The sequence below is a fragment of the Nymphalis io genome, chromosome 4, assembly GCF_905147045.1.
Source record: "Nymphalis io chromosome 4, ilAglIoxx1.1, whole genome shotgun sequence".
In the NCBI taxonomy this organism is placed as follows: Eukaryota; Metazoa; Arthropoda; class Insecta; order Lepidoptera; family Nymphalidae; genus Nymphalis; species Nymphalis io.
Genome location: NC_065891.1, coordinates 10551312 through 10563184, shown reverse-complemented (window position 1 = coordinate 10563184; position 11873 = coordinate 10551312). Strand labels below are relative to the sequence as shown.

The following is an 11873-nucleotide window of genomic DNA, read 5'->3' as shown; positions in this document are numbered from 1 at the left end:
TCGCTAATTATGACTGAGTTTTCAATATGTGTCGATAATTCTCGTACTTTGCGTTGAAAAGAGAGAGTGAAAGCCTGTGAGAGGAGAAAAGGCTTGTGTCCGATAATTGGATAAATATCCATTATCGGATACAAGCCTTTTCTCATGTAAATACATGTGGTATTCGTAACATTCTTATTTCATCATAATAAATAAAAAAGTATATTATGTAAAAAAGCTGACAGTATAAGATATTTATTGTTACAGTAATTAAAATTCTGATCTTCAATGTTTATCATAACCAAGTGAAGAGTTAGTTTATACTTTATTTAATCTAAGTTAAAGTATAAAAATGTTGTAAAATCTAAGATTGGATTACTAGCTAATAAAAGTCCTAAGCAAACAAAAAACCTAATATTCAACTTGACTCGTTATTTCAAGATGTAATATTTTAAATTAGTTTCAATGTTTTTTTTTTTTACTATACGTTAAAAAAAGTGAATACCGTGATGGCCTAGAAGTTAAAAGACTGGAATCTTAAACGATGATTCCAATTTCAAACCCGGGCAAGCACCGCTGAATTTTCATGTGCTTAATTTGAGTTTATAATTCATCTCGTGCTCGGAGGTGATTATTCACAAACATTGGAATGCAAATTGCCTATGACGGATGAAAATTTGCCACATGCATCCACCAACTTGCAGTGTGGTGGAGTAAGTTCCAATAACTGTTCCTCCTAAAGGACATTTACACGGTGCCACTTACTCATTTAATAATAATATATAATAAACATGATAATAAAAATAAAATAATAAAATATAGTGCATCTATTACTATAAAAAAATATTTAATTACTATAGACTAATAAACGACGTTATTACTAATCAATGCTTTGTCTCCCTCTTTCGAATTCACCACACAGCATTTATTAGTCCGTTGACTAAATAATAATTATCTACTATCATCGTGTGAATGTTGCAGTGACGTATGTACATACTCGTATGTTAGCGGACGTTAAACCTTAATAAATCGTCATATAGACCTAATGACCCCAAACGATATGATAGAGCAATTATTGTTAAATATTATTTTTAGTGTACTTTGAGCTCAGCAATCTCACAGCTCATTTAGACAATGTGTGACGACTGACGTGTATTCTCTGAATATAAAAGTTTTTGTAAAATGGCAGGTGAGATTGAAAAAGTATATAAAAATAAAATTATGTTTCCTTTATATTTTTAGTGCCAAATATTATCAGTCGCGTTAATAACTTTTATTAATTATTTTTTTTACTAATATAATTTGGAATGTGTTGGATTATAGGTTATTCTAAAATTAAAGTGTGTCTTCGTAAAGGCCCTTTTGATTTATATATTGTGAGAAAAATATTTATTTAAAATTAGTATTCAATGTACTCGCGAACATTTTCAGCGCAATTAGAGAAATTGCTTTAAATTGTAGGCTTGTTTCCAAACAGCCGAATTTTACGTGACTTGTGTGTTGATACTAATTTTATTTAGTTCGCAATTTGGACCTCACTTCAATTTAAATTACGCTTAAATCCAATATTATAATTTTGCTTTAAATTAATAAAATTATTATTATAGATTATCTTTATTTTATTTATTCCAGTTATAAAAATAGTTCGTGTTCTAGACAAAACATTAAGCGTACAATTCCAAGATGGCACATCAATTGTTTATGAAGAATGTTGGCTGCGTGACCACTGCAGGTAAATATTGTTTTGCAAACATTATACAGTTCCAATCTGAGAAGATTTTCTCAGTTGTATATTAACAGTAATTATGAACTTTGGTTTAAAAACACTTTGTCAAAGTGTATTATTTCGATGAAAATAATGAATAAAATTCCATCCAATTTTAAAATCTGAAAATAAGTTCGACTACGTGCGCTTAAAATTATTTGTGTATGCGTTTGCATACGTATTTTACAGATGTTCGACTTGCTATCATGCAGATACATTCCAAAGAGCTCACCACTTATTAGAAATACCAAATGTGAACATAAGCAACGTGCAATATGATAAAGACCTGCTCAGAATAACATGCAAGTATTTTTGGAATTTCATATTCTTACGACCTATTTCTAAGATTATGTATAACCACCACCTATAGACATTGGCATTGAAAGAACCACTAACATTACCAACCTTGGGTATTAAGATTTTATGTCCTTTGTGCCTTTAGTTACACGAGCCCACTAACACTTCAAACTATACTATCAATTGCTGCTTGGCGGTTAGAGTATATGATTAGTTGGTGGTACCTACCCTAAATGGGGACAAAATGCTACCACTAAGAAAAACCTTATATTAATATACTTTATATAGTTTTAATTTATTCTACCACGCTTGATCACCGTGTTTGTGAATAAATTAATGAAATGGAATATCAGAATCCAATATATGCATTTTTTCTTATTTAGTTCCTTTACAGCCCACAGCACGAGATTGAAATCCAAATAAAGCACATAAAACCTCACCACTGCGTTTTCGAATTGAACAAAATTTTTGGCTTAGATCCAAAAATACTATTTATTTAAATCAATATATTTTTGCAGGGACTGACAAGCATGAATCAGTTTATAAAGCCGAGTTCTTGGCAGAATTTAGTTATGAAAAGTGGAAGTACAGTCGAAGACTTAAGCCGATAATGTGGCGTGGAGGAGAAGTTTCGAATAAAGTTAAGACAGTTCATGTTGATGAATTCCTCAATTCAGTCAATGGTGCGAAAGCAGTATTTAAATCACTTCTAGACTATGGCGTAGCTCTGATTGAAAATGTAAGGATGAAATTACTATTTAAAGATTTTCGTTTGAATAAGGAATGCGTAATCGAGTCAATTTATTTTACAGAATCACTCAAGGTTATTAGAAAACCTTCGTAGCTTGGCCGATATCATTTATTTCTTTGTTATGTAAGCCTATCATAATGTAAAACTAAAGAAAAAAGTAAAACCTTTTCGCGTTTTATCCGGTTCAATCAAACGTTCCTATTAAATAAAAAACATGTTATTACTCATATCGCGCCCTAAAAGTTATCCTCCAATAATGATTAAATTACTCGGTAACCTAGATACAAACACGTACCTCGTTACACACGTACCACAGGCGGGCATGTCAAACTACGTTACTATTAGTTAAGATTAAATTTAATTAAATATAATTCAATTTTATTATAATATGAATAGCTTTCCCTAGTAACAAGAGAAAAAATGGCATTCTTTAAACAAAATCCTATGCTACTAAATTAACAAAACTTTTATAATATAACTTTTTTAACTTCAAAGAACGTTAAATTGAAAGTATAAATAATTAAAAGTATATAGTGTTAAAAGTTAAAAATCATGTGTCAGTTAGACATTTCCAGTAAATGCAGAATCAGATTTTTTGTTCTAGCAATTTAATTTCATTTTAAGGTAGACGTATCAGTGGAAGCGACGGAAGCTGTGTGCAATGCATTGGGTGGTGTTCAGCACACATTGTTCGGTGGTATGTGGAAGTTCACTACGATGCAAGACCACGCTGACACAGCTTATACAAATTTACCGTTAGCTGTACATAATGACAATACTTATTTCACTGAAGCCGCAGGGTAAGTTTAAAATTGTTATATGATTATTATTACTGAAACAAAGACACTATCTATTTATTTATTTCTAATAATAAATCATATCCGTAGTAGATAAAAAACTTACTTGAGCATGTGATAAAACTAAAACGGACTTTTGTTATTGTTGATATGGCCTAGTAGGAATGACTATGTTTCCGAAAACGTAGATTGTGATGCTGGTAATAAATACGCAAGCACATTAATATAAATGAAAGATAAGATTCATCAAAGGCACGGAGTATACGTCTGTGGAGATACAAATACATAGTATACTCGGCCATATCAGCTTCACATTAATATCCAGTGCTTATACGTCTCGTGGTAATGAATGAGAATGATTCTCATTATATCGTAAGGTAACCTCCATATTTTGAAAGAAATATTTACTCATAAAATAAAACAAACTAAATACACATATTTATAGACAACAACTGAGCACATGAAAATTCACTGATGCTTGGCGGGGTTTGAACTGAGCAATCTCGGCAGGAAAAGAATTGATATTCCATCTCTTTAGTTCAGACTTCATTTTATGCTTATAATAATTAGTCATTTCTTAGATTTTCTCATTCAATCTGGTCATCAGTAATAATTTTTCGATATTACAGACTCCAAATTCTGCATTGTCTAGAACATTCTAACGGATCCGGAGGAGAAACTTTACTAGTAGATGGATTTTACGGAGCGACTTGTCTAAAGAACGAACATCCTGATGACTTTGAGTTTTTAACGAACTTTGACGTGGAAGCCGAGTATTTAGAGGATGGTCACCACTATAGGCATTCAGCGCCAGTCATAAAATTGGACAAGATGAAAGATATCACACAAATTAGGTTTGTTGATCATTGTTTAAAGAAACATCATCATTATTAATAGGGCCTAACATGAAAATTTATGTACTAAATCCTACTAGAAAAACAAAATGATAAAGCAAAAAGTTAAGCTGAATTAAATGTAGCATTCTAAATACCTTCGATGAAAACGTGTACAGCGTTTTGATTAAAGAGAGCTCTGGACTCAATATATTTCTTTTAATTATTAAATATGGAAAGGCAGATGGAAAAGTGGACGCTTGATAAGTGGTCATCACATTTGCATTGTCAGTGTTAGAAATATTAAACATTTCATACACAGCCACAACGCCATCACGCATTCTATCACTCTGGGTTTTTTTGCTTCTTCAAACCAAAATAGCAATACAAATTGGCTGATTGGTCAAATTTTTATTGAGTGGACTATACTCTAATAGTTTTTACAGAACAGGTATAGTCCTATAAAGTATCTACTCTTATAATGGTACGAGTATATAACTACGACATTAACAAACGAAATAAGACATTATATTATTAATTTTGACCTTCCGGACAGGGAGACCTGAAGAAACGGCTGTTCCGATGGCCGTCCGTGGCATAGTACAGGGGCCCGAGCGTGCCTAATCAGTTCGCGAGGCTGCCCCACCAGGCCACGCATAATCTCGGGGTGGACCGTCGTGCCGGTTGGTGACCGGAAGGTGGGATCCCGGCGGCCACTTCCGGGGGGGTTCGGGGGCCCTTCCGTCCGGCGGATCAGTATAATTTCCCTTTTGGCAACCATTTGGGAAAACACGCCTCCATACTTTGCCCATCCCTATCGTGGCAATACGTCGCTCGCTTCACGTCTCTTTTCCTTATTTTTCCAAATGGTAGCGCAAGTAAGAAATAACGGTCGTTCAGCGGTGCACACCACCACCATACCCACGCTGTTTGAGGTCGAGTTCTCTAACATCCGAGGACTCCACGCTAACCTCAACGCTGTCCACCACCATCTCGAGACAGCACAGCCAGCAATGTTGTTTCTCACGGAGACGCAAGTACTCCACCCTGCCGACACCAGCTACCTTAACTTTCCCGGCTTCATGCTTGAAGAATCTTTTAAAGCGAAAGCCGGAGTATGCTTGTTCGTCAGGGCGGATGTTTGTTGTCACCGATTGCGCGTAACCGTTGGTTCACTCGTGAATGTGCCGACGCTGTATCACCTAAGCAGGTGGCATATCGCGCGTGGATCAACGGCTGCATTAGCGGGGCATCTAACATTGACTCATTGAAAGCAAACTACAATAAAAATTCCAAGTCCTGTAGGAAGGCATACACGAAAGCGGATGCACAGCGCATTGTACAGATTGGTCATGACCTTATTTCGCATCCTAGGGGCTCCCGTAGCTTCTGGCGTCTGACCAAGTCTGTGCAAAACAATTTCTGCCAACCTTCGCTGCCACCGCTCAGAAATCCGGACGGATCGTTAGCTCACAGTCCGCAGGAGAAAGCCGACCTCCTGGCTAAACTCTTTGCCGACAACTCTGTGATCGATGATTGTAGTGCGCAGCCACCAACAATACCTTCATGTGGCCACACGATGCCTGACATCAAAATCAGGCAACGTGATGTGCGTGTGGAGCTGCAATCACTTGATATACGGAAAGCTAGCGGTCCTGATGGAATACCAGCCATTGTGCTGAAGAAGTGCACGGCGGAGCTGTCTCCTGTGTTAACGCGCCTGTTCCAACTTTCTCTCTCTTCGGGATGTGTGCCGGAGGCTTGGAGAAGAGCTAATGTGCAAGCGGTTCTCAAAAAAGGGGATCGGTCTGACCCGGCAAATTATCGACCAATAGCTATCACCTCAGTACTTTGTAAGGTGATGGAACGGATTCTAAACAACCAATTGATCCATTACCTAGAAGATCACTGCCTAATTAATGATCGTCAGTACGGGTTTCGACCAAAACGGTCCACAGGTGATCTTCTAGCGTACGTAACACACCTCTGGAGTGAAGTTATCGACAAGCATGGAGAATCGTTGGCTGTCAGCCTCGATATCTCCAAGGCTTTCGACAGGGTCTGGCACAGAAGTCTTCTCTCCAAGTTACCGGCATATGGTCTGCCTGCTCAGCTATGCACCTGGATTGCCAGCTTCCTACACAAGCGTAGCCTTCGTGTTTTAGTAGATCGTTGCGCTTCACAATTCTATGTAGTGAATGCTGGGGTACCCCAGGGATCTGTGCTATCTCCCACACTCTTTCTTTTGCATATCAATGATATGCTCTCCCTTGGGAACATAAATTGCTATGCAGATGATAGTACAGTGCATGGTGGATACCACGGACGCGCAGTGGCTGGGCGGGCGGAAACTGAGGAGAGGCGGGAGAATCTTGTCATTGAACTTGATAGGACGTTAGAGCTCATCGCCAAATGGGGTTCTGATAATCTTGGTGAGTTTAATGCCAAGAAAACACAGGTATGCGCTCTCACAGCGAAAAAGTCACCATTTTACCCTCATCCCTCCCTCTGTGGCATACCGCTGATGATACAAAGCAAAATCGCCATGCTGGGGATGGACGTTCGTTGCTACCTTAGTCCAAGGGATTACATCGAGGCTATTATAAAAAGAGCTTCACGGAAACTCGGAGTTCTGAACAAGGTGCGGCGTTTTTTCACGCCACAACAACTGTGTCTGTTATACAAAACACAGGTACGGTCTTGCGTTGAATATTGCTCTCACATTTGGGATGGCTCCGCTAAGTACCTACTGGAGGCCTTGGACCGGTTGCAGCGACGTGCAGTACGCATTATTGGCGACGTAAAGGTCACAAACACCCTTGAACCTTTACAATTGCGTCACGAGATAGCAGCACTGAGCGCTTTCTATCGACTGTATCACGGCGAGTGCTCTGAGGAATTATTCTCTCTAATTCCTGCTTCCCCCTTCCTTCTTAAGTCCACGCGAGCTGGTTCTCGATGTCACCGCCTAACTGTGACATCAATTCCATCGCGCACAAAGAAATTTGGCAACTCCTTTCTTTGTCGCACTACCAAAGAATGGAATTCCTTACCAGCTCACGTGTTCCCCTCCTCTTACAACCCGGGTTCCTTCAAACGAGGCGTGAAGAGGCATCTTGCGGGCCGGCAAGGCGGGGACGGCTAGTACAGAACATTCTTCCCGACTGTACTGGCCGTCGTCGCGTTTGGACTCTACTACCACTTACCATCAGGTGGAGTAGAGTCATTTGCCATCCCGGACATACAAAAAAAAAAAGCTTTTTAAAAATTAGGAAGTTGGAGCTAAAAATTAATATATAAGTTTTTTTTTCAGCACCATTTCATACAAAATTACTTAGCGTCCTAAATGCAATTACACTTTTTTATTGCTATGCTTATTAACTTCGTGAACGTTGGAATTCAAGGGCCTTCTTAATTAGAAAGGTTACCTTTTTGAATGAGTTAACATTGTACTATAAAATAATTTGGAAGATTAGGAATTCATGAAAATGTATTATTATGTAATAAAATCTTTAATTATTTTTTTATTTAAATATAAAGCTATTTATTTACATAAGAAATATTTACATTGAAGACTTCAATAAGAACGTGCAAATAAAAAACAATTAGCTTTTGTCAAATCATGATCGGGTATAACGTTGGGAAGACGGTTCTAAATGGGGTATAAGTTTTAGAAATATTTCCCACTGTCACTTTCAAGTAGATCAATTGCAACAGATATATTTTGAATAAGAGAAGAATATTTGCGCCGTTTATTCGCTTCAGCATTTTCCGCTACGGTTCCGACCTTTAAAGAGTTATTATATATTTAAAATTAAGCGAATGTGTGAAGCAAGCTTTATCGTATTGTTTCGTTTCCTTTGTCGTTTAGCTGTGTTCTGCTGCAATTATTTAAATCTGTTAACAGTACAAAAGTGAAAATAAAAATTTCATTTTTTGTTGAATCGACTTACAAAATTTTGTTTTTTTATTTATTTATAAGACCAAGTTTCAGTTTCGGAAACTGATCAAACTCAAATTAGCTAATTTCTTTTATTAACTAAATGGTAATTGGCTGATGACGCAATAGGCGACCAATGAGCGTTCAATATTTAGTCATATTGAAAAATCGATCGATTTTACTCATAACCTTAAAAATAACGGTGAATTTTCAAACGAAATTAGTATTAAATGAATAAAAATATAAATAAATTAGATATTAATGAATTTAATAATCCTTTCCATGTGTATATATTACCCAAATGAAAGAATCACAAATTAATTACGTAAAAAAAATGTTATATAAGATATATTCAGTTAAAATATAAAACCTTTGAGCCGAGATGGCCCAGTAGTATGAACGCGTGAATCTTAACCGATGATCGTGGGTTCAAACCCGGGCAAGTACCACTGAATTTTCAAGTGCTTAATTTGTGATTATAATTCATCTCGTACTTAACGGTGAAGGAAAACATCGTGAGGAAGCCTACATGTGTCTAATTTCACTAAAAATCTTCCACATGTGTATTCCACCAATCCGCATTGGGGCAGCGTGGTGAAAGAAGCTCCAAGCCTCAAAAAGAGGAGAGAAGGCCTTTAGCCCAGCAGTGGGGCATTCACAGGCTGTTACGGACTTATTACGAACTACGAAACTGCTACAATTAATGATAAAATAAAAAGGACCATGAATATTGTAAAGCAACTATCTAACGACCGCCGCTCGCAACCACCCGCACAAAAGTGAGTCTGAGGACGTTGTGATCCCTCTGACGTAGCTTTTCTTCTACCCGACAGTTGTTTTTTTTTATAGAATAGGAAGGCGGACGAGCATATGGTCCACCTGATGGGAAGTGGTCACCAAACGCCCTTAGACATTGGCATTGTAAGAAATGTCAACCATCGCTTATACAGCCAATGCGCCACCAACCTTGGGAACTAAGATTTTATGTCCCTTGTGCCTGTAATTACACTGGCTCACTCACCCTTCAAACCGGAACACAACGGAACACTTGTGAAGCTTTGACAAATAATTGGAGGGTAGAATGTTGGATATGTCTCATTTATAGGTTGTTACGATACGGTACGGATATAACCTTATTGCAGGTTAAAATACGTTTAAATACTATGTATTATCATAGACATTTTTGGCTTAACGAAGGTATAAATATTTTATAGGTTTAACGTATACGATCGTTCGGCGATGGCATTCTCCAACGGAGAGGAATGCAGGTCATACTATCGCTCGTTGCGGAATTTGTCAAGATACTATGAAAATCCGGAGTTTCAGTGGAAATTTAAACTCAAGCCAGGTAAGACTCGAAATATAATCGGTTACTCTAACGTCTACAAAACTTTGGAAGTTTGAAGTTGTAGAACATTCTAGAATATATTTTATTTTACATAAATGATGAAGTGAATTATACAAATTAATATTTTTTGGATCAGCTTAATAGACCATAAAATAGAATTTGTATTAGACGTTTTATTTTACATAAAAAGTATCAAATCTCCAAATAGGTATTGTTTTTAAAAAGTCGTTATAAAATGTAGATTTTACAGAATGCATCGTCGCTATTTGTAACGTTTCGTAGTTAAAGTTTCTAACACTAAAGTTACATCACCTGAGAATGTACTGAGTTCCAATAATAGATGCATATTAGTGAATCGTGTCTCTCACTGATTCGATTGGGAAGTTAGTAGTGAAGACAAACCAATTAGTTTTTTTTTTAATTACAGGAGTTGTAATGGTGATGGATAACTTCAGAGTGTTACACGGAAGAACTGGCTTCAACGGTAAACGCGTTCTTTGTGGGAGTTACGTATCACGTTCTGATTGGTTAAATAAAGCTAGATCGTTATGTCTTATATAATGGTATATTACATCATTTTTTATAAATTAAACTAATTAAAATTCTTTTTTATAATATCAGTACCATTACTTGTAAATATTGCATAATAAAGTAATTGACTAAAGTGTTTATTTGATTTGTTGCTCTTGAAAAGAGTTGCTAAATGAATAGAATGAAAGAATGATTTATTACGTACATTGAATGAAATACCAACACAAATAAAAGAATATACGACAACACACAAATAAAGATATATCTAAGGTAAGGCTATAGAAATGTTAAAACTTAAAACTAAATATTTCAAGAATGTAATAAATAAATACGTAGGGACTTTCATATTTTTAATCAAGCGATTTGATTACAATAGTCTACAGTCGTTTGTCGTGCTTGTGTGTCCGAACCCTTAAAGTTTCTGTTGGCTGGGGATATTTTTCACAGAAAGTCGGTCCATAAATAACGATCAGACACCACTCGTATTCAGGCAAGTTTTAGGATTTATATCTTTCTTTTTAATTATTGTATTCCAGATTGGAAACTTTATCAATTTTGGGGATACAGGTGATAATAAAATATGTTACTTTGATAAATGCATTTGAAAATGTTATAAGCTTTAAATTTTCCACGAAAGAAACTTGCTGCCGGTGACTTAATGCACGTCCAATTTATTTTTCCCGTTATTAATATGCCAATGCACTTTTTCATAATACAGGCTAACTCTGTGTTACATTTCATTACAATCGGTTCCATGGCTTAGTCATTATAAGACAAATATATTTTTTTTTTTTTATAGAATAGGAAGGCGGACGAGCATATGGGCCACCTGATGGTAAGTGGTCACCAACGCTCTTAGACATTGGCATTGTAAGAAATGTCAACCATCGCTTACATATCCAATGCGCCACCAACCTTGGGAACTAAGATTTTATGTCCCTTGTGCCTGTAATTACACTGGCTCACTCACCCTTCAAACCGGAACACAACAATATCAAGTATTGCTGTTTTATCTATCTGATTTAATGCAGTATATAAATAGTAAATAATACAAATGCAATATAAATCAAGTTCATTGAATAAATATTATATAATATAAACTACATCTAATTATATAAATAGTTATAGATATAGATCTAGTAAAACCCTGAACAGCTGAAAGGTAATAGTCTCATAGGGATTATGTCTCTAGTCCAATCCTGACTCGTATTGATTTATTGTCTTAACATCTCCTAGCACAAGCTTGAATAAGTCTGCCCATTTTTGTAAATTACATTCGATTATTGTAACAATAACTCTAACAAGCCACAGTAGTTAGAATAATACAAAAATAAATAAAATATCATCTATAATACTCTGTATTTATTTTGGTTATATTATATTTGTATGTATTTATAATTTTGATTACTAATTACCAACTTTACGGATTTCCACTGAGCCTAAAGGTTGACTGGCAGAGAATGCCTTTAGGCATTAAGTCCGCCTTTTGTTCCAACTACTTACTGTGGTGGTCAAAAAAAGTTTTAAATAAATAAATAAAATAAAGATTTAGAAAAAAGCTAATATTTCAGTTGTTAACGCGAGAATATGTGTAACTTTATACAAAACCTCATTTATAATATGGAAACAGTC

General features: G+C 36.0%; 1 protein-coding gene across 1 annotated transcript; it reads left to right on the top strand.

Annotated features, from left to right (window-relative positions):
• The first annotated feature begins 1105 nt into the window (after positions 1-1105).
• On the top strand, positions 1106-10317 carry LOC126781848 (trimethyllysine dioxygenase, mitochondrial). Its single transcript, XM_050506956.1, has 8 exons — positions 1106-1168; positions 1612-1711; positions 1934-2046; positions 2560-2780; positions 3417-3592; positions 4219-4443; positions 9577-9710; positions 10138-10317. The coding sequence occupies exons 1-8, from the start codon at positions 1162-1164 to the stop codon at positions 10269-10271; spliced, it is 1110 nt and encodes a 369-aa protein (XP_050362913.1). The 5' UTR covers positions 1106-1161; the 3' UTR covers positions 10272-10317.
• Positions 10318-11873: the final 1556 nt, after the last annotated feature.

What these genes read in the sequence shown, in the direction of transcription:
- LOC126781848 (XM_050506956.1), top strand. An exon ending in TATTTCACTGAAGCCGCAGG is followed by an intron (nt 3,593 to 4,218) that starts GTAAGTTTAAAA and finishes TCGATATTACAG; the next exon opens with ACTCCAAATTCTGCATTGTC. An exon ending in GAAATTTAAACTCAAGCCAG is followed by an intron (nt 9,711 to 10,137) that starts GTAAGACTCGAA and finishes TTTTAATTACAG; the next exon opens with GAGTTGTAATGGTGATGGAT.